Source organism: Eutrigla gurnardus, assembly GCF_963514095.1.
Source record: "Eutrigla gurnardus genome assembly, chromosome: 18".
Taxonomy (NCBI): Eukaryota; Metazoa; Chordata; class Actinopteri; order Perciformes; family Triglidae; genus Eutrigla; species Eutrigla gurnardus.
Window position 1 is genome coordinate 12,140,865 of NC_139929.1, and position 21,585 is coordinate 12,162,449.

Consider the following 21,585-nt stretch of genomic DNA (forward strand, 5'->3'; position numbering starts at 1 on the left):
GTCGCTAGATTTGCGTTTGCGTCGGGCCAGTGTGAATGCTGGGAAATTGTGTTTACACCCAAACTTAACTGACCTGCATTAATGAAAGTCATCCCATAAATAGTTTAGAATTCATTAGAAAGAAGAGAGCCTGTAGATATGCTCCTCCGTTTGTCACTGTTGTTATTGCTCTGTGATGAATTATATTGTCATCATTGGAAAGCTGCTCTTATTGCTGGATGACCATAAGTGACTTCCTGTTGCAGTGAGTTAGGAGTGAAGCTGATGTGATTCCAGGTCAAGCTTTGTAGTCCCAAATACAGAACAGATCACTTCCTAAACATAGCTAATCATCTCCAGACTGCTCCACAGTGTGCATGTGTAAATGTGTGTGTGTGTGGTTAGACTAACTCAAGAGCATTTGAGGCCAGTGGATATTCCTGAAAGATGTTCTCTCTCTTGCTCCATAATTTTCCCAACCATGCCCTTTTGCCTTTCTTTAACCCGTTTGTCTCTCTCAGTCCTCCTCTCCACCCCTGTGACTTCACAATGCCCTTTAGCCCCGAGTGTGTAGACACACCAAGATGATGTCAATATTTGAATCAGCCAGGCACGGCGGGAAGATAAATAGGCCTGTCAATATTTAACTTAAAATGGCCGGGCCACACAGGACAGAATGAAAGGGAGAAAAGTACACCGAAATGATGGATACATGTAGAAAGGGAAGCCAGGGCAAAACAAGGACAACTCTCCAACTGAGATAGAGAAGGGAATTTGGCACAAGAGTGAAGATGAGAGAAAGGGGAGACAGACGAGAGATAAACGGATCAAGAAACTGGCAGACAAAAAACAGACACATACACGTGGGCAGGGGTGGAGAGAAAGATAAGAAATTAACGCATTAGAATTTGGGAGGATTCTCCGTTTGTGTATGACTTTTCTGCATTCTCCCAGAACAGAATTTGATGTGCAGCGTATGCTCTGCAGTTGCTGGAAGCTGTGACTCACTGCAGCAGCTCGCTGTTCCAAACCACAGCGAATTAAACCAAACCAGAGGTACGCGCACATGCACTGCATCACTCAAAACACATACGCAAACACGTGGAAATGCTCGCACACACAGAGGCCTATACATTTATGTGAAATACACACACACACACACAAACATGCAGAGCACCATGCTGTTTAAATACAGAATGTCAGCACAATGTTAACTGTGCCCATATGACTCATACACACACTAAAAGGAATGCAAGTTAAACCAAACCACAAACGAACCACACTTTCAAACACACACACCGAGACACACACAGGAGTTATTAGATACTAAAAGTATGCACACTCCATGCAATTAAGTCAACTTTCACTCCACTTATTTTATTGACCAGTAGGTGGCAAACATGCATGTGTGTGTGCCTTGTTTTTGCACATTAGACAGGCCCCTTCACTGCCAATTAAAAAAAAGACTTTGCGACTTTTTGTCTTGTTTTATTGTCTTCATTGTATCGTTTTCATTGTTTCACGTTTACGTTTATGTTTTTTTTTTTTTATTATTAATGTACAGCACTTTGTTTCAGCTCCTGTTGTTTTTAAAGTGCTTTATAAATGAAGTTAAGTTGAGTTGAGTTGGTTTTGTACAAGCAAAACACCTGATGCAGAGTGTATGGGCCCTCTCTGAAAGTATGAGCTGTACTATTTGTTTGTGTGTGTGTGTGTGTGTGTGTGTGTGTGTGTGTGTGTGTGTGTGTGTGTGTGTGTGTGTGTGTGTGTCTTACCCTGTGTGAGGGGTGTGGGCACAGTGACCTGTACTCCATCCAAACTGCAGAGGTGACCACAGGGGTCCAGGGTCACGACCCCTCCTGTGTTATAAGGAATGATGAGAAGATAGGAGATCGTTATAGCTTCAGTCTAAAGTAAAGCAACTAAAATGTCTCCATCATCACTTACTCGCAGGTTCTTCCCGGTTGAAAGATGACTCCTAACTACACTGACAATTTTTAATTATAACATACTCGAAAAGCCATGCTATTTCTGTCTTGTCAAGGCTTGGGTCTGACTGCTTAGCGTAGTAATTATACAGGACGTATCACACAGGAAAAAGAAAACATAAGGAGTGTAATCACTCATTCGGCCTCTCCTTGACTCTTCAGTGATAATTGCCTTTCATTCACACAATACGCTGAGAAATGTCCTAAAAGGGTTCACTATACCCTATATTTATCCTGAAATAAATGAGATTGCCAGTGCAATATAGCAATTCTTACAGATTCTGTTGCAGATCTATTATAATGGCCATCTTTAAACAAAGCAAAATAGTCTTGCATGTATTACTTCATTACTAACTCGCTGCATTAGCAGATTTGTTTTCAACTGAAAGCCTCATAATTAAATGACTCATTGCCCAACACCAAGCAATGTACATAATGTAAACTGGGTAGACATTTTAGTACACAATTGCCACTCCGGAAAGATAAGAGAACATTTACATTCAGAGCTCTGGCAATATTATGAATTCATTTGGTGGAAAGTGAACTGACATCAACCTTCATTGAAGATGAGACAATGCTCTGCCTCGATGCCCAGACCCTGGATAGTGATGTCTTGAGGAATTGGAGCATCGTCTCGGCCTATGCGGGTCACTCCTGGAACATTAAGCAACATACAAATACAAATTATGGAAGATACATAATAGTTTTGATAGTGTCATTATGTAGATCTGCATGTTTCTGTGGAAACCTCATCGCCAGTAGATAAAAACTTCAAAGGGTGGTCTGTGACACATACATTCAGACGGTATTTCATTGTTATTAATTTAAACTGGCTATTCTTCTTCAGTCGACGTTTTTTGGAGAAGAAATACCCTGAGTTCTCCTCAAATGACTTGTTCACATTGTTGGCATTCCTCACTATGATGGAAGGGGGCACAGAGCTGGGGGACTGTGAAACTGGTGGTGGTAATGTGGTAGAAATTATGCAAGAAACATAATAATACAAATATATAAAATGTCCCAGCTGACTTTATCTTACCCATCATTTTAATACCATTCCCTGTGTAATATTGTAAAACATTTTGTTCACACTTCTGCATACATGTGTAATAATGTGTCTACTGGCCACAGATTCATTCAAAAAGTGAATAAATCCTTTTCATAGCTATCACCATTTTTCAACTGCCATAACTTAGGCGGTCGCCTCAACTGTTCTCGTGGCTGAGAGGACAGGAGAGTGTCTGTCTGTCTGCATTAGGAACATAATGAGAGCTTTGAAATCCACACAAGACATGTGGTGTGTGTATGTGAGAGTCGCCAGTACGATCTGAGGACACGAAATGATTCTGTAATCTAATGTCAGTTTGTATTAGTATTCCATCTACTGTCTGCCGGCTATTGAATTATAATTATAATCATAATCAGTCCTACAAGCATGTCTCTCGTTATATCATGTTGTAGATTTCCTTATCTTTGCTCCCATCGCTTTGCTGTCATGTGTTTGGAAACGTTCTAGCATTGCCTTTCTGATTCGATAAACGTAAATGTTTGTGTGTGTGTGTTTGTGTTTGAGATAGAGAGAGCGAGAGAGAGACAAAGAGAAAGCAAGAGAGAGATTAAGGGAGAAGGCTTGCAAGACACCTTTGAATGGCTGATGACAGAGCAATCACTATAAATAATCATTGTGTGTGTGTGTGTGTGTGTGTGTGTGTGTGTGTGTGTGTGTGTGTGTGTGTGTGTGTGTGCCATGCATGAACTGTTTTGAACCTCTAATGAATACTGTGTATTTCCACTCTTTCAGTTTAATGGAACGAGTGCTTTCTCTCTGTTGTAGTTGACACTGTCATTAAACCGTGCAGCGTGAGTCCTCTCTGTTTTATTGCTGTTTGGATTGCAGTCTGTTAGCGTGGTGTTGTCCTTATTTTGTTATGGTTGAGACTGTGGGTTCAGTCAGCGGCCTCACCAGTAAGTAGGGTAATTTAATACACCCCCAATGACAATAAAAATAAATAACCAGGGACGCGGATGAAGTAATTTGTTTCAGTACGAGTTTTCAGTCCAAGGGAGCCCTGTGGAAGGAAGTGCTGGCTCCTTGTCTTGACTTTATTGTGCCTCCCCCAACCACACACACACGCACACACACACACACACACTTCTCCAGTAACCATGGAAATGAAGCGGGTGGACGGGGGGGAGGGCAAAAAGAGGGAGAAATAGAGCGTTGAAAGGCAGGGAAACAAGGCAATGAGGGGGGCTCCACCACAGGTAACAGATTTACATGATTGACTCAGAAATGACATTCATTAAAAAACTCCATGATGCTGGCAGGGAATTGGGAAGAGGAATGGTTACTGTATGCCCTGGTAATCCTAACCCATGGAGTGTGTGTTACCTTCTTTTAGTGGCAGCAGGGTGATTGCCACACTGAGCCTCCCACTGCCCAGGCTCACCAGATGTGGAGTGGCTGTCTGGACCTTCAGCCCTTTCCCCGTGTCAATCAGGTCCAGAGGTGGAGACTACGAGCATCAGTCAGAGCAGAAAGGTCATTTTGACTCAAAATGTATTTATCACTGAAATACTGGACCATCATTTGTTAATACATTTAATAAACTCTGTGTGTGTGAGTGTGTTTGTGTGTGTGTGTGTGTGTGTGTGTGTGTGTGTGTGTATTCTCTCACCTTGGGTTCGACTGGAGACATCTGATCGGACTCTGGTTGGAACATCATCTCAAAATCCTGCAGAATGGATGAGACAGAAGGGGAAATCAGCTCACACCACACATTATCATTTATTCGTTATATTATTTTATGTGTCTGTTTCAAATCATGTTTTTATATTCAAATGTACATTATAGACAGACAGACAGACAGACAGACAGACAGACAGACAGTTTGATAGATAGATAGATAGATAGATAGATAGATAGATAGATAGATAGATAGATAGATAGATAGATAGATAGATAGATAGATAGATAGATAGATAGATAGATAGATAGATACTGTAAATGTAAGCCATCAATTTGGACAAGAGTTGGCTCACACAAGTGCACAAATGATTATTCCCATTTGAGCTAAACTTTAAATACATCCATGCACACACACACACACACACACACACACACACACACACACACACACACACACACACACACACACAGAACAGGCAACAACTCTGCACTGCATGCCCAGCTGCTACCACATGAGAGGAACTCTCCGTGTGAAAGTGTTCCAAGGGGAGAAAAAAACCACTAGAGGAAAATACGCAAACCCCCCCCCACACACACACACACACACACACACACACACACACACACACACACACACACACACACACACGCTGGTTTGCAGTGGGAAGAACTGGAAGAAATGTTCCATGAAAACAGGGTTCCCACAACTTGTTTGTTATGGCCTGCCATCACACTGCTTGGTCCTTTAAATGTATGTGTGTTTCAACCAACAAGCAACAGCTAATGATGTCCATCAGCCGCAGTCATATGTCCAACAGATTGTGCTAGACATTCATGGTACCCTGAAGATGATTCCTGATATTTTGGTAGCCCCCTCACCTCTTCTCTGTCACTGTATGGAGTCAACATTTCAATTTATATCAAAATATATGTATATAACACAGAGGTTGATGGAATTCACTGAGTTCATTCATGCTCCCCAGAAGATGGCCCCGTATTGACATTCCATAAGCGTTCCTCCTGTGGCACTCAAATGTCCAGACATGTAATAATCTAAAAAGGCACTGGTCACATTCATGCTCTCATGGACATAAATCCATTTTATTAAGCATCTGCTTCAAGAAAACCCCAGAATAACAAAAGAATCAAAACATTGTGAGGTGTTATATACATTTCAGCCTCTAGAGGACACTAGTGGGGCTTTAGTGTTACAGCTAATCTCATTTTGTGTTAGTTGACAGTGCAGTACCCGATAAAGAAAAAATGTTCAGCCTGTTTCCATGAGAAAACTCTGAAACAGCAGGGCAGGGTTAGACTGGCATAAAACGAAGAGAATGTCAAACTATAAAGAGGAAGCAAAACAGAGCGAGATGAAAGAAAACAAAATCAAAAATGCCTCAAAATATGTTTATGTTTGATTAAATACACTCAGATCTGGTGCCAAGGACAACCCATGTACTACCCTGCAATTCAATCAGTCTTTGTGTGTGAGAGCACACACACACACACACACACACACACACACACACACACACACACACACACACACACACACACACACACACACACACACACACACACACACACACACACACACACACAACACACATGGTTGAGTGAAATGCGTCTCGCCAAAACAGAGATGATTACAGCATATGGGAAACCACCCCAACCTCATTTCCTTCACCACCTTCTGTCATCTCACTTCCTCTCTCCCTCTTCTCTTTCCATGTAATCCTGTAATAATCCTGTAAATAATATACACTATCCATCTCACGCTTCTCCTCTCCCTCCCTCACGTCTTCCCCCATCTTTCTCCTTTCTATCTTGTCTTTCTTTGCTCCAATCACCAGCAGAGGAAGAGCAAATCAAAGTCAGCTCTGCCATTTCCTCCAATTCAGCGCCAACTTCCTCTCTGAGGTCACTTCCTTCACTGCTTTCACACCCGTATTGCCTTGAAACACACACACACACACACACACACACACACACACACACACACACACACACACACACACACACACACACACACACACACACACCCCTATGCACTCACAACCATCCACAAATAAAGTCATGCATCAGCTCTTTCTGTTATCGCATGAAGATATGAGGCCCCACATTCCACTGATCTTTTTCACCACTAGTGTAGACACAGCAAACACACGGGGAATGATGGCAACAACATCAGATGGACAAAGACAAAGGTGCTGCAGGGACAAGGTGAAAAATGTGGAGATCCAACAAGGACTGTTTTGAGTATAATGACCCTACATTTCCTTTTCTATATTTTCCTCCCACTTCCTTCCTGTATTTCCTTTCCCGCCTCCTTGACTCTCTCCTTCTGTCATAATATTATTTACTCCATGATTCTACCTCACTGTCTCTATTTTGTTTTTCTTCTTTCACCAGGTGAGGAGCTCCAGTCTGGGCAGGTCAAGACAAGCCTTTGGCCTTGCTGTGTTCTAGTTGAAGGAGAGCAGTGAGGTATGTCAACCCCCTTCTAGATTTTCAGATTTCAGCTCTGGCATCCTGAGGGGTCACCACAATCTCCAACTAACCTAAAGCCATCAGGGCCTCTGGGTTAGAGAGCCTACAACATTACCATAACTATGTTTCTTTTAGCAGAAAAGCCGACATATACAGAGGTTAGCAATGAGCTGGTGAACATAGTGGAGCATTTAGCTGCTTCGCTCATTTTAAGGAGTCGGTGGAGACCAAAACAAAGCTAAAAGAGATTTAATATGGGAAGAACATTCATCAGGTGGCCAGAAACAGGAATCCAAATGAATGCCAATGTTGCTCCCTTTGTTGGATCAGTACATTGGCAGCATATTTACTTGATAAAGATGATAAGACATGCACCCATTGAGAGCAAAGAATGCTAATGCAGAATGAGTTCAATTCCACGCTAACATTTTAGCCAAACCCTACTTTAAACACATGACAACTGTTAAAGTGCACAGCGTTTCATCATTGAAGAGGGAAAGCAAGTCCAGAAGAATGAACTTCAACTTCTCATCACAAACTCACTAGAACGGAATCAAAGACCGGGGACGGTTTCAAAGGAAATTTCATGAATTGATATTTTATGAATTATGAAAATATCCTGTGCCCTGACCCACAGTTAATACTTCCTTGAATCCTAAAATCAGATGTATTCCTGAACTAGCCCTTTCAATAATTGAAAACTGTCCAAAACAATTTCATACATATAATGTTTTTAAAGTACAAAAACAGTGCACGCATACACAAACTCTCTTTGATCCCATCTGCAGGACAGCTGAGTCTCCCCAAAAGGCTAAGTATGCCCAACATCTGGAGACTGAGATAGAAAAGGGGAGTGATGCAAAAAAGAGGGGTTATGGAAGAGGACTCGTTAAACCAGAAGGACAGATCGAGCATTCTGACTGTTTTATCTCATCCTTTTTATTTTCTCGGTCCTAATGCCTCTCTCCTTCCTCTGTTTCTATTTCCTCCATATCTGTTTTGCCTTTCTTTCTGTTTCAATCACCTTCTGCATTGTTGTTGCTGTCTGTTTCTCATAACCACATGACACGGATTTGGACCCAATGGCATGAGTTGGGACAGTTAAATAATTTGCAAGTGTGCTGTTAAAAAGTGCAAGGTCATGATCTTTAATATGTCAGTTGTTCATAAAAAAATAAAGACAAAACATTTGAAATGTTTGTCTGGATGTTATATACCAAATTCTCTCGTTTGCAATGCTTGGAATAATGTTAAAGATATTGAATTGTGGGGTATCTTGGAGATATGAGCTGAGTTAAGCTGTTAATATAAGTGCCGCAACATCTATAACAATAGCAACAAGGATAAAAGAGTTGAAGTTGCAACAGACAAATCATCAGGAGTCTTCTTTTTTTACTTTTAATGCAAGTATTGGATGCCGGCCATCTGCTTCTTCAGTGCATGGCTGCTTTATTGAAGTGGCTTCCATCGCCCTTAGGCAAGAGAGTTTCAAGGCAGGCAGCTCCACAAGATGATTGACCAACTAAAGGAGCTCCATCTAACTGCTGTCAAAATGAGTGTTAGGCTGTCACTTGCTATAGAAATACAATTTGGCTGGTTTAACACTCAAAAGACCCTTTTGCAAAGAGCAGCACGCGAGTTTCAGTTACTGAGGAGTGCACAGCTTTACTCATTGGTCGGAGCCGATCCCAGCTGTCATTGGGCGGAGGCGGGGTACACCCTGGACAGGACGCCAGTCTATCACAGGGCTGACATGTAGAGACAATTTGGGCAATTTAGAGTCATTAATGAACCTATCCCCATCCTGCATGTCTTTGGACTGTGGGAGGAAGCCGGAGAACCCGGAGAGAACCCAACAAAACGACTCAATAGGTGTTAACCAATCGTTTCCAAAATGCTGCTTTTGGAAACAAGTGTCTATGATACAGTAATAATGTGGTGTAGAGTATGTAGTAGTAGTATAATTAAGTTTATGTGCTTAATATATATTGTATAGTGTTTATGTGCATGTTTGAGTGTCACATGGTGTGATTGTGCATGTCAGCTCCTTTAATCACTAAACATATTTGTTCTTCTCATGGGCTCTCAGTCTCTTATTTTTGGATATTACCTTATTTGTTTAAATTGTCTTCTCATCTGTGTCCCGTGCTCTTGATGCAATTCATTTGCCATTTAAGCTTTAAATGCTGTCTTAATGCTTGTTTCACTCCTCTCTCTGCCTTCATCACTCTCCATCCCTCTGTCTCTTACGCACATCCCCTCCCCTTACATTCCAGCGTTACCCTCTCCTCCTCCCACCTGACAAAGCCAGCATTGTATCACAGATGCTGTTTAATATGGAGTCCCTCTCTCTGTGTCCCTCTCATAGAGCAACTCATAGGGCTAAATAGGGTTATCCTCCTCCCTTCTCACACACATGAGTGTATGCTTTCCTTTTGGACTTAAAATGCTGCTTTTCTCTGCCACTTGTCCATATAAGAAACCCTTAAATGTCCTCCAACACGTGTCTTTGATTGTGTTGTGTTGTGTGTGTGTGTGTGCTCTTGTAAAAACCCTCCAAGCTGATTAACCCAACTTAACCTTGAGCCCCTGATAAAACACAACACACATCCAGCTGCATTGTTCTCCAACTCCAACTCTCTCACACTCCTATGAGTGTTTTTTTCCCTTCTTCTATCATTTAACCAAATGCAAGATCCTCACAGGAAAGAAAGTCCATTGTTATTGCAGCTGACTCAAAGTTGGAGGAAATCTAACTTGGATTTCTATCGAGGGTGTGTGTTTCTTTGGAAAAGCCCTGATTACCTTTACTGCCATATGGAGGGGATCAACTGATGTTTGGGTTTCTGAGGGGCCGGATATGACAGAGAGATGAGGAAGGTAGAAGGACATATAATCCACATTAGCATAGCTCACATGCTGAAATCAACTGTGACTGCTGAGGAAGAAGAAAAGAGGAAGGTCAGAACGATGGACTTTTAGATAAACAGTGTGTCGAGGAAACAATATAAAATAAAAATAGGGATATACGAATCCAGAGATTAAGGGAAATAGATTACTGGTGGACCAAAAAAAATCTCCTCAAATCCTCCAAACAAATCCTATACTGCACTGACGTCAATCCAAGCATATACCTGTCAAACGGACAGTGGAAATATATATATTATATAATCCTATAATCCTATATCCTTTCGTTTTCGGTCTGGTACACTAGTATCTGATAACAGCATAGGTATGTACAAGAACAGTTGTATCCTCTTGGTTTCTGCATCATGACCAGAGCCAACCTGACAGCTCTAATTATCTTAACATACAGCTTACCATTCTAAATGTTCATCTGTCACTACACATGACGTGTTGCTATCTGGGTAAACCGCTGTGGTCGAACCCAGCAAACACAACTCCGCAACCTAAGAATTACACTCTGCAGCCATAATATGCAGCACACAACTTGTTTCCACATAACTGACAAGACCGACTCCACATGAGTCTAACATCGTATATCATTTCCTCACTGGGAAGTCAAAGGTAATGCACTGTCAGATCAATTTAGATACGCAGGGCCCAATGTAATACCATTCCTTTTACGCTCGCATACCAGAGACATGCACACTCTTAGTCCATATTTAAGATTCTGCCAGGGGTGATCGAGGTACTAACATTTCTGAATATTGCCACGTGGTCTGGTCTCTTCAATACCTTGGTCGACTTCCACGTGATTGGCTGCACCGGAGGGGAAGCAACACGCAGTGCTTCAATGACCTCATGTTAGCTCGTGTCATGGACTGATCCACTAAGGTATTCCTTCGGTTTGGGGTTTGCTCTTATTACACAAACAATATCCTACCTTCAAAACTCAGTCAATCACTCTTAAAGGCCTCATAATATAAACATCTATAATATTTCCATATGAACGTCGAGGACATCAGCCTTGTTGATCTTACTTAAAGAAATCCCAAATACAACTATTAGTCTTAAAGGGACAGTTCTTTCCTCTTACCCGTAGTGCTATTTATCAGTCTAGATTGTTTTATTGTGAGTTATCTAGTTTTGGAGATATCGGAGGTATAGAGATGTCTGCCTTCTCTTGTATATAATGAATGGCACTCAGGTTGTGGTTCTCAAAGCCACAAAAACACATTTGAAAACAGCAATGTCTCATTCAAGACATCACGACCGGTTTACTCAAGATAATTCATGTAGTTTCATGGTGTAACGACGGTTGAAAGAAAAAAAATATATAAATCTGCTTCTGAGTGCCATGCAGTCTCATTATATTGGAGAGTAGGGTGATATTGTCAAAAAGGCAACTCACTCCAAAATGATCTAGATCGATGAACATCAAGGTAAGGATATGGAGTTTGGATTTTGGGGTGAACTGTCCCTTTAAGTGATGTTTATTTCATATCTACTTAAGTATATGTGTTGTATTTACTTAAATTTGTGGGTTTGTTCCAAATTAAAAAAGGCAGGCGAAACTAACTTATTTTTTCTAAGTGTGTCTTAATTTGTCTTTATTCTGTGTGTTTATCCTGAATGGGATCACTTATGGGCACATATTTCTGAACTGGCCAACTTAATCAGTAGCCCAGAAACAAACAAAACGATCGCTGTCTTTTATTTGCCGAGAACAAAATCTGTATTAAAGCCGGATAAGATTTAGCTGATATTTGCACAGCTCACTTAATTAACAACAGTGTAAAGAACTCCCTGAGTTGTGGATTAAACACCAGTGGCTGCTGAAACAACAACAACACTTTAAATAACTTAAAAATTGGACCATAAAAAGAAATGGGATTTCTGCAATTGTTCCATATAAAAATGTGCTTACCATTAGTGAGGCAGGACTGGCCACTTCTGTCATCGTGCACAAAAGGACGCAGAAAGCAAATGCTCCAAGATCCCAGAGATATTCTGTCACTTCTGCCCTCACTGTGATCGCAGTCTCTTCCTCGACAGCGAATACATTCCCTGTGCAGCATGAGCAACCTGTGGATGTGTAGGAGATAGCGCACTTCTGTCACACACACACATTCACACACACACACACACAGTCTAAACGTACATAAATGTACAAAAGCCGGCGGCCTCAGCCAATTGCGACGTGTGGAGGAATGCAGCAACAGCTGGAAGTGGAGCTGGAGAGACAACAAGGGGAGGGAGTCTCTCTCTCTCTCTCTCGCCCGCTCTCTCTCTCTCTCTCTCTCTCTCTCTCCAAAACACACTCACCCACACAGAGCATAATGTGCAGGTGTTAACAGACCACCTAGACTTGACCTCTCATTCTCACCGGCTCAAAGAGAGAAGTCAAAGACAAGGGACAGAAGAGGACGGAGGGATAAAAGGAGAAAAACAAGGAGGAAGTGAGTGAGAGAGAGAGAGAGAGAGAGAGAGAGAGAGAGAGAGAGAGAGAGAGAGAGAGAGGTATAGAGCATTCTTTCAGACTTGGCAGCAATGATAAAAAAAAAACCCACGATAAGAAGCATGTTTAGCTAATGATATTACAACAGGAATGCAGTCTACTCTCTGTTCTCCTGACACAATGCAGTCCTTACAGTGACGGCGTGGATTCATGCAGTCTATGGAGACAGACTGGTGCACAAACAAACTGGCATAACTCATATAATGAAGGAGGCAGTTGGATTCAGTTGAACGATGAAGGTTTATGCACTTGCCTTCCTTTGTGAGAAAAAAAAACCCTATTCAGATGACATGAGATAGACCTATTAGAAAGCCTATTTGTATGAACTTGTGAGGCTGGAAAATACAACAACCAACACACAAAAAGAAAAAATGAAAAACATGTAACTAGTAATTAGTGTCTCAATTACCCTTATAAAACATCCTGTCTTTGGTGCTATTAGACATGTGGAACTGTGGGTATCTAAGCGGCGGCAGGCTGATCTCCGCATAAGTCATGTGTGCACCATCTGTAAAATCTCTACGTGTACGGTCATGCATCTGAAGACACCGTGCAGAACATGCCAGCAGTTCTCTATCAGAGGTAGGTCATTTTAATTTGGCAGAGGTTTGGTGCATTCTCCACACTTCATAAAAGACGTTACATAAAACAACAACATGCATCACGCACAACTATAATACGACCTTAAGTCATGTAGAGTTTTGTTTAGGCTGTGCACACGAACCGCAACTGAAGCGTGATGCATGGTGTGCTCTTATGGCTGGGAAAATGATAGATGTCGTCTTGAAAGTGGTCCTCTGGTCAGGACTGAGGCCAAGGAAGGTTTTGCCTACATGTACACACACACACACACATCCATGGCAGCAGGATTATCTTATCTCTCAGGCACTGCATGGATCCCTTTCTGGATAAACAGGAAGATAGCTCCACTTTCTCCACGGCTCCTCGGCTCTCTGACACCTGGTATGTGTGGAGATCTACTGGCCAAGAGAGAGTCAATAAAGGGAATGAACCAACACAATGGACTGCATAAAGTTCACAAACCAAAATCTCTCCGTTATCACACGGATAAAGGAGAAGAACAAAGGAGCTGACGCACTATTGGCCGAACCCACAGTGCAATGAGTTTATTGGACTTCCATTCACTTTCGTCATTGCTATCAACCGAATGCAACCAACATCAGACATTTGCTTCCATATGGGGACATGTCATGTGGGCCTTTTGGTCATTTTAGATCTTGGGTTAACAATAACACATGCAGAGGAACAGCTAAATACTATCTGGGTAATGCTCCGTGAAATGGTCTTGCAGTTCCTTTTAACTTTCTTTCTTGTCAAGTGTTTCCAGAAGCTATTGTGCCGCCGCGGTCACTTTGCTAGCATGAGAGCCGCTAAACTACCCCAGTGACATCAGAGGCCGTGGGTTTGAGAGGGCAACCGGACTGTTTGACAGCATTCCCGAGTGAATTCCGCAACTCCCATGTGACCCCCAGGAGGCTGAGCAGGAACTCTGGAGCTGTTTGGAGAGGGACTCCAACCGGAGTTCAGGTGGGAGGCACAGTCTCATTTAGACACACTACATTCTTCCATGAAAACACCTGGTCTCATAACTGAGGCAGAGCTTTGAGGATTTGTGTGGGTTAAAAAAACGATTTAACCCACAAGCTTTTTAAATCGGTTCTTAATGACAGATAATTGCGCGACACCGACACCGTTTGTGGCCTGAGGGGCGAGCGAGGTGCTCTTTCATCTCGTCGTCTGCTGCTGCACCTCGACACGTTTTGTCAAGTCGTTCTCTTTCTTTTAACTCACCCCACCTTCTGTCTGAGGCAGGTTAGTCATGAGATACCGCGTCGTCTGTTTTCACAGCTGCTTCATTACTGTGTCATCGGGGTCTAAAAGGGAACACTAACACGTCTGTGTGTAATGGACACACTCGGGTCACTGACATCACTTAACACCAGGGATATGACAGTGGTTAAATTAACTGAAACTCCGTTTACTCACCAGTGTATTTGCAGTTTAATCACTTTTTTTTTTAGGATGACATAAATGGCTCTCTGAGAATAGCTTCACATCTTCATTTAACAAATTCGCACCATGCACGAGTGGGACCTCATAACTGACCGTGTGTGTGTGTGTGTGTGTGTGTGAGAGAGAGAGGACCAATCCAAACAACAGAGGAATGCTCTCCATCAGTCGGAGCTGCCTCTCTCCGTTCTCCCACTTGCCTGCCGTGGTATGTGTAATTACTCCACAATTAAAGTGCCTGTGCTTGTGACTGTGTGTGTGTGTGTGTGTTGGGGTGTGTGAGCATCGCAATGCTTGGTGACCACAAACCATGTCAACAATGTGGCCTGGACAGCACAGGCAATTTCACACAAGTTGAGTCAGGGAGTGAAAAAAAAAAAAGAAGAAGAAGGGTCGAGTTGATGTGAAAACAAAGCCATTTTACTTCCCTGTTAGATGATGCTGCTGTTGAAGGAAACAGAATAACAGCTGTTCAGATCTCTCTCTGTCTCTGCAGACTCCATTTCTTTCCTTCTGTGATTCCAGCTGAACTTTCTCTGCTCTCCCACTGCCTCTGCTTTTTAAATCTTCTTCCGCAGCCTCCCTCTCCTCCTCTCATTCCCTACTCTGACCACAGGAATGCATGGCTCCTGTCAGTGCCGTACTGTCCATGTCATGCATAGTAATCACTGGGCCCACAAAGCACACACACACACACACACACACACACACACACACACACACACACACACACACACACACACACACACACACACACACACACACACACACACACACACACACACACACACACACACACACACACACACACACACAATCACACACATTTCTGACTACAATACGTTGGCCATTTCCCCCCCTGCTATATCTACATGTATGTAAGGTCTGCTTTATGGAGCCTGCCACAGACTAGACATGCTGGACATGCTCATATACTCTATACTGTAAATGCTCTTCTGTGCATTCACACATTCATTACTTTTATCGTCCCAGGAAATTGTTTCTATTTCCGCATCTCTAGTTAAAGAACGGAAGTGAAAATAATATGCAGCAAAAATGACTATAAACATACACGTGAAGCTGCGTGACACACGTTCCATACATAGTTTGGCTTCTCCTTTAACGGTGCCACTGTTTGCATCTCTAGTTCAACTTTACAGCCCAACGATATGTAACGAGACAGTGTTGGCACAGCGGGCTCCTTTTTCCACCACGCGTGGCGTGGCTTAGCATAGAAACAAAAATACTGCAGCCTGTCATTTTCATTATTGGCAGCAATGTAAACAAATTCCACTGGCATCACGTCGAGAGATTTGCTTTCGCAGTCCTCGGACATAATGCAGGATGCATCAGTAATGTGTAAATAACATACTTGTACCGATTTTCATTACGTTCTGATAGTCCTATGCAAACAGTGTTTCAAAAAGTAAAATAATCATACAATACATGATCCCGGCTTGCACCATCATTAAAACAAATCTGTGATGTGATCAAAACATTAAATCAGCTCAAATATCACAACAATTTTGATATTTGAGATGTAACGGTGTAAGAGAAATCCCTGAGTCATATGATCACCGTCCAGGTCACAGGTTTCTCCATGCTTATCTGAGCTGCCATGTCTTTAGATAGTAACATCATGGTATGTTCCCAGTTTTCCCCAAAAGGGAATGTAAACATCCTCACTGTGACCTCACAGCTTCTTTCCTTCTTTTGATGATATTGGAGGCGAGAAAGTCATCAGAACCCGAAACTGTGATGAAAAAGGGTCTAGAGGGTCGCTGTTTCACATATTATCCCTGTGTACCTTGAAGTGTCCTTGAGAAAGGCAGTGAAACATTGTCAGCTAACGAAATACCTATTTGCTAGCTGATCATAAAAAAGAGTCCTTATGAAAGCAATATAACATTGTTATGCAGACTAACTTCATAGGGACCTCCAGCATTACGTAAGAACTGTTCTCCCTCAACGGTGGAGGAATCTGCCCTCCGACCTCCACCACACCGCGGGTCAGCGCTCATTTGTCCTGTTGTGCAAACGTGCGTCATCTCGGTTTGCGGTCCTGCTCGGACAACAGCAGGTTGTTGAGTCTGATGACAATGTTGGCAAAGTCAGTGAGGTCCACAAAGTCAGAGGTGATGATGTTGACCCCGTCCGCCCCCGGCTTCTGTGCCTCGACCCAGGACATGATGGCCGGCAGGTTTCTAGAGCCACCAAGGAAGAAAGTGTGTATTAGAAGAACGATTACAGACGTTTTTCCTTACACTGAAAATGCTGCTGCTTGAAAGTTAAATTTAAAGTTTCTGTCTCTGAAAGGTTTATATCATGGCTATAATATAATCAGTTGTTCATTGTTGAGTGTCTCAAATATTATAAAGGCTGCAGATAAGTTTTTTAAGATACAGTTTTAGAATGTGGGAGAAAATACACCAGATGGAGAAAAAAAAAGGTTAAAGGGGGTGATGTTTGTGTCTGTCTGTCAGCGAGAGACTACTTTGCCACTATTGTCTCACAGTCATTCCTTTGCATTCAAACACTTTCTGTTTTAAATCTGGGCAGAGAGGCGCCCACACACACACACAAACACATGCCATGACTCTGTACTTCCAACACCCTTAAATTCTCCACCACGTCTGAGCCGACAGCAGAACAAAACCAGGAAGTCCCCGTGTTTATCCAGCGGCGATAAACAATCACATTTCCTCGGAAGTGCAAAATTAGGCCACCTCCTGTCTCGCCGGAGAGACCGTTCAGGAGTTTTATACCCCAACATCAGTAGCCGTTTCGCTCTCCTTCAAGGGTACGGTGGGTATGTACTCTAAGTCAGGATTTCCGCTGTCATTTCCACTTAAAGCTTTGCCTGGACGACCTGGATGACTGCTAAAGTTTGTGCGGATCATTTAGTCCTTGCTTCGGGAATAAGATCTCTTATCTGAGAGACGAAATGGGCTTCTGTTTGATCCTCCATAGTTTGGGAATGGATAAAGAGGATTATAGCTAATCCTTAGTAAAATAAAGCAGTGAAGTGACAGAATATTGTAACTGAGAAGTCAAACTTGAAGATGCATGCTTAGACAGACTTTTTATAGAGGTAGTCAATCTGTTATAAAATAGGATCAAACACCCATGTTGGTTTTGCTACTACACAAAGGCCTTCATCAGAAGTAATGACTTCTCAGCCAGTCACATCACTGGTCTTGTAGCTGGGAAACAGCTGCACCAATCACAGGGAAGCATTAGCACCGATAGCTGTACAACTGTAATTAGCTTCCTTCAGGAAATCATGCTCTTGTCTGGATGGTGCAGCGTGATGTGAACACACAGCAACACACATCTGCAGCCAGAGGCAGATGGCCAAGGTTATTTATTTCATTTAATCATTAATGATAAGAATTTAAAAAAATATATATACACTTTTATGCATTTCAAGAATAAATCATGAAATGCCAATGTTGCTAAAAAGAAATGTGATGACACAGTGGTTGGAGTGTGATTCACTAAAATGTTTTTTTTTTTTTTTTTACAATGATCTGGTTATTACTGTGATGTTTCTCCATTTAGTTTGCTCTTGTTGAAATGTCCTTTTTCAAGGGCATTTGCAAAGATGACAATCCTCTTTGTTGCAGCATTAGTAGCACTTACTGTACTGCCCCCTACTGGCCACAGACTAAAGTAATTAAATAGAGTTGAGCATGAGAGAAGAGGACAGGGTTTAAAGATGCATGGGCACATACATGGTCACACACTTGGGCTGGATTCCTCCATCTAAACCATATCAGTCCTAAGCACGTTTCAAAGTAAGTCATAAGTAAAACGAATGTTTAAAACCACCATAGCAGTTGCCATATTAATAAATGCCCACAGCCACAATCCCTCAGCCACCACCCCCATATGACACCCGAACGTAGTGACTGACCTCTCCACCAGGTAGCTGCGGAGCCCCCAGACCAGCCCCTTGGCCACGGTGTTGACCCTGGGTGTGAGGATGGCCTGAGACACGTGGAAGCAGCCCTGCTCCGCTCTTTCCTTCAGGGTCGTTTCCAGGAACTAGACAGGAGAACATCAAACAGGAAACAGTGTCAAACACAACAGACGTAATCTCCATCACCCCTTGATGAGAGACAAGTGGGTAGTGGGGGCATGACACATCGGAATTAACGTCTAAATTGCGGATTGTTTTAGTTTAAATCCTCCGTCGTGTGGAAATAGCGAATCACAGATAGCTATATTTATTTTCCGTGAGCGGTTTTTCCAGCCTGTGTTGTTGTCTGACCTGTGTGAGCTTGTTGGGTTGGGTGGTGTTCGCCCAGGGAGCGGGGATCTTGTTCCCAGGCCACATGACAGGAATGCCCTGAGCTGTGGGATGATGGTAGAACACAATCACCTGAGGAGAAAAAGATAAGACAGTAAGTAGATAAGTTTATAAAAATAGATTACATACCTCATATTAACAGCCTCAACCCCAAAACCTGTTAAGTATAATTCTCCATACTTACAGTAATATCTACACACTTATTGGAAACACTGACTTTTCAGCAGGACACATTATATCGATTGCTGAATGTCGGTGTGACTATTTTACTCTTTACCAAAGGGATTTAGCAGTGAAACAATGAGATAAGAGTCTAAGCTGGTAATTGTGTAAATCCGTCCTCCTCTACTGTCTCTCCTCTGTCTGCTCAGCACACACACACTCTCTCTCTCTCCTTCTCCTTCGCCAACTAAGCCAGTCACAGATTAGGGGCATAGGAGCAGGAGTCAAACTAATAGAATGACAATGAGACACAGACATGCACATAGAACCATGCAGACATAGAAATAATTGTGTCAAAAAAAAGAGAGGAAGCACAAACAAACACACGCACACACACGTGTGCATGTGGAACTTTGCGCATCCACATATTAATAAATAAAAAGAAGAGAATGAAGAAAGAAGAAGACGATGTGGGTGAGACGAGGAAATTAAGGAAGAAATGTAGAGGAAGTAAAAATGGAACAAGTGTTAATGGGATGATGCTCACCACTAATACCTGTCCAGGAAAGTCGGCAAGGGATTACCCGACCACAGAGGTTAGGTGGGCCGGCCAACAAACACACATCTCCACGCCGCTTTTACTCGTACGTGTATGTGAGCTTTAAACGGTCTGAGATCACTGGAGTTAATCCTCTGAAAGATTCCGGTTGTAAGTGGAGAACATTTGTTGTGAAATGTTGTACGTGCACTTTCATGGAGGCATCCGGGTCTCACCTGGTGTTTCTTCTGCCAGAGGCGGTCCAGGGTGATGCTCTCCACTGCACAGTTGTTACAAAGCTTACTGCCAAACACTTCCTGGAGCATGCTGATGAGGTACACGTGATGCTCCGCGCCCATGGCATAGTGGTGGTTGAAGTCGAGGAACACGACCTAAAAACGATCAAAATCGAGTTAGTGGGCCGCTTGTGTGCTTTTCTTGAAATTGTGTTTTATTATTAAGAGTGCTTCTCACCTCCTTCCTGTGTCTGCTTAAGAAAGAGTTGATTTCTAACAAGCCGTCGCTCACCTGTGGGGGAGAACAGAGGGAAAGGTCGGAGGTCATTCGCTGCATCAAACCTTGAGGTCTATTGGTGAGAAACTACTTGGAGCGAACCACTGACAAGATACTGGACTGTTACAGATGAAATAAAACATAATTAATCACAATGATAAGGCTGGGACCTAATGATGAAACATTTTAATGTAAGAACTCCTCTGCTCACCTTGTGGCCAAACAGGCCGTGGATGAAGTAGATCTCGTTCCCAGGCTCGCCTGGTTTGGAGGAGACCCGGAGATCAAAATAGCGAATTCCTGCCTCCAGCTGCTCTTTGAATGTCAGATTCTAGGAACACAAAACATCGCAAATTACATTATAGATAACCACTGGTTGCAAAACCCAAACATCTGTTACGCTGTAAAAATGCACAGACTTTTCTAAATCTGCCCGAAATAGATATGTTTAGATGCCATCTGCAAGCTGCTTGGCTCCAGAGATGGTTGGGCGTGTGTGTGCGTGTCCCTGATCTGAACTCAGTACCTGGGTCATGGACCACTTCACCATGACTTTCTTGGCCAAGACGCTGAACATGGTGGCGAGGTACTTCACGAATACCTTCTGGTCTGGTCCCACGGGGGCGCGCTCATCCACCCAATAGGTGAAGGAATCATGGGACCCTGGAAGAGAGGAGATGATGATGATGATGAGAAAATAAAAAAATAAATCACAGGTGCAGCTTCGTTGTTATCCTTCCAAAAATACACCGACCACCTTTACGCAGACAGACAGGCTCACCTGGCACAGCGAGGTGTTTGAGGGGCATGGCGCTGAGCTCGGAGGGGAGAGAACCCATCCAGTCGGCGTTGACATTGCCGATCCCCGCGGGTCGCGTCCTCATGTCAGAAACAGCCCGTCAACAAAACCCCCCCTATCGGGAAACCGCTTTCCGGCGCACATGCAATCCCGGTAGCGGATTTCCGCGCGCTCCCAACACGTCAAAACTACCGCGCTTCATCTTGCAATGTCACGGTTAATGTATGCTACACATGGGCCCGGTTTCAATAACGTCCTCCGACTCGCCCCAGAATCCAGCAGGACCGTTTTCCAACCGGCGAACCAAGGCATCCGTTGACAAGACAGAGCGGCGGGTGGCTAACGACCTTGATAATCCTCTTACAGCAACATTGCACTTGTTATCCCCCCCTTCTCCTGCTGCTTGGCTTTACCTGTCAGTTGTGTGCATGCGAGTGCGTGAAGACCACCCTCTGGACACGCAAACACGCAAACGTAGGCCCCCACACAGGCTAACGTTGTTGCTTCTATGTCGGGTGTGGATGCTTTGCTTCATTCTAGTCTATCATGTATTCAGTATGCATACTTTAAATGGTCGAGTAGGAAATGGCATATAGGTCTGGTTTAGCATTATTATTAGACTGTTGGTCTACACAGAAACATAGGCCAATTTAAATAGCTAA

General features: G+C 43.0%; 2 protein-coding genes across 4 annotated transcripts in view; both read right to left on the reverse strand.

The window, feature by feature from the left end:
- The window catches only part of phldb2b (pleckstrin homology-like domain, family B, member 2b), a 43,002-nt gene extending 30,668 nt beyond the window's left edge, over nucleotides 1-12,334 (reverse strand). For 2 of the 3 annotated variants that reach the window (XM_084034219.1, XM_084034220.1), the window contains exons 1-5: nucleotides 11,978-12,333; nucleotides 4,646-4,702; nucleotides 4,360-4,483; nucleotides 2,523-2,621; nucleotides 1,755-1,838 (exon numbers count right to left, since the gene is read on the reverse strand). In XM_084034219.1, the coding sequence (XP_083890345.1) occupies nucleotides 1,755-1,838; nucleotides 2,523-2,621; nucleotides 4,360-4,483; nucleotides 4,646-4,702; nucleotides 11,978-12,010 (397 nt within the window). In that variant the 5' untranslated portion in view covers nucleotides 12,011-12,333. Of the gene's footprint in view, nucleotides 1-1,754; nucleotides 1,839-2,522; nucleotides 2,622-4,359; nucleotides 4,484-4,645; nucleotides 4,703-11,977 lie in introns of all 3 variants that reach the window. The other variant, XM_084034218.1, reaches the window with a different exon arrangement.
- Nucleotides 12,335-13,756: 1,422 nt separating this feature from the next.
- On the reverse strand, nucleotides 13,757-21,432 carry plcxd2 (phosphatidylinositol-specific phospholipase C, X domain containing 2). The gene is made up of 8 exons (XM_084033523.1): nucleotides 20,906-21,432; nucleotides 20,651-20,787; nucleotides 20,336-20,455; nucleotides 20,086-20,139; nucleotides 19,848-20,003; nucleotides 18,873-18,983; nucleotides 18,516-18,646; nucleotides 13,757-16,803 (listed from the first exon to the last, which is right to left on the reverse strand). Exons 1-8 carry the CDS (start codon nucleotides 21,006-21,008, stop codon nucleotides 16,644-16,646), a joined length of 972 nt encoding a protein of 323 aa, XP_083889649.1. The 5' UTR covers nucleotides 21,009-21,432; the 3' UTR covers nucleotides 13,757-16,643.
- Between the last annotated feature and the right edge of the window lie 153 nt (nucleotides 21,433-21,585).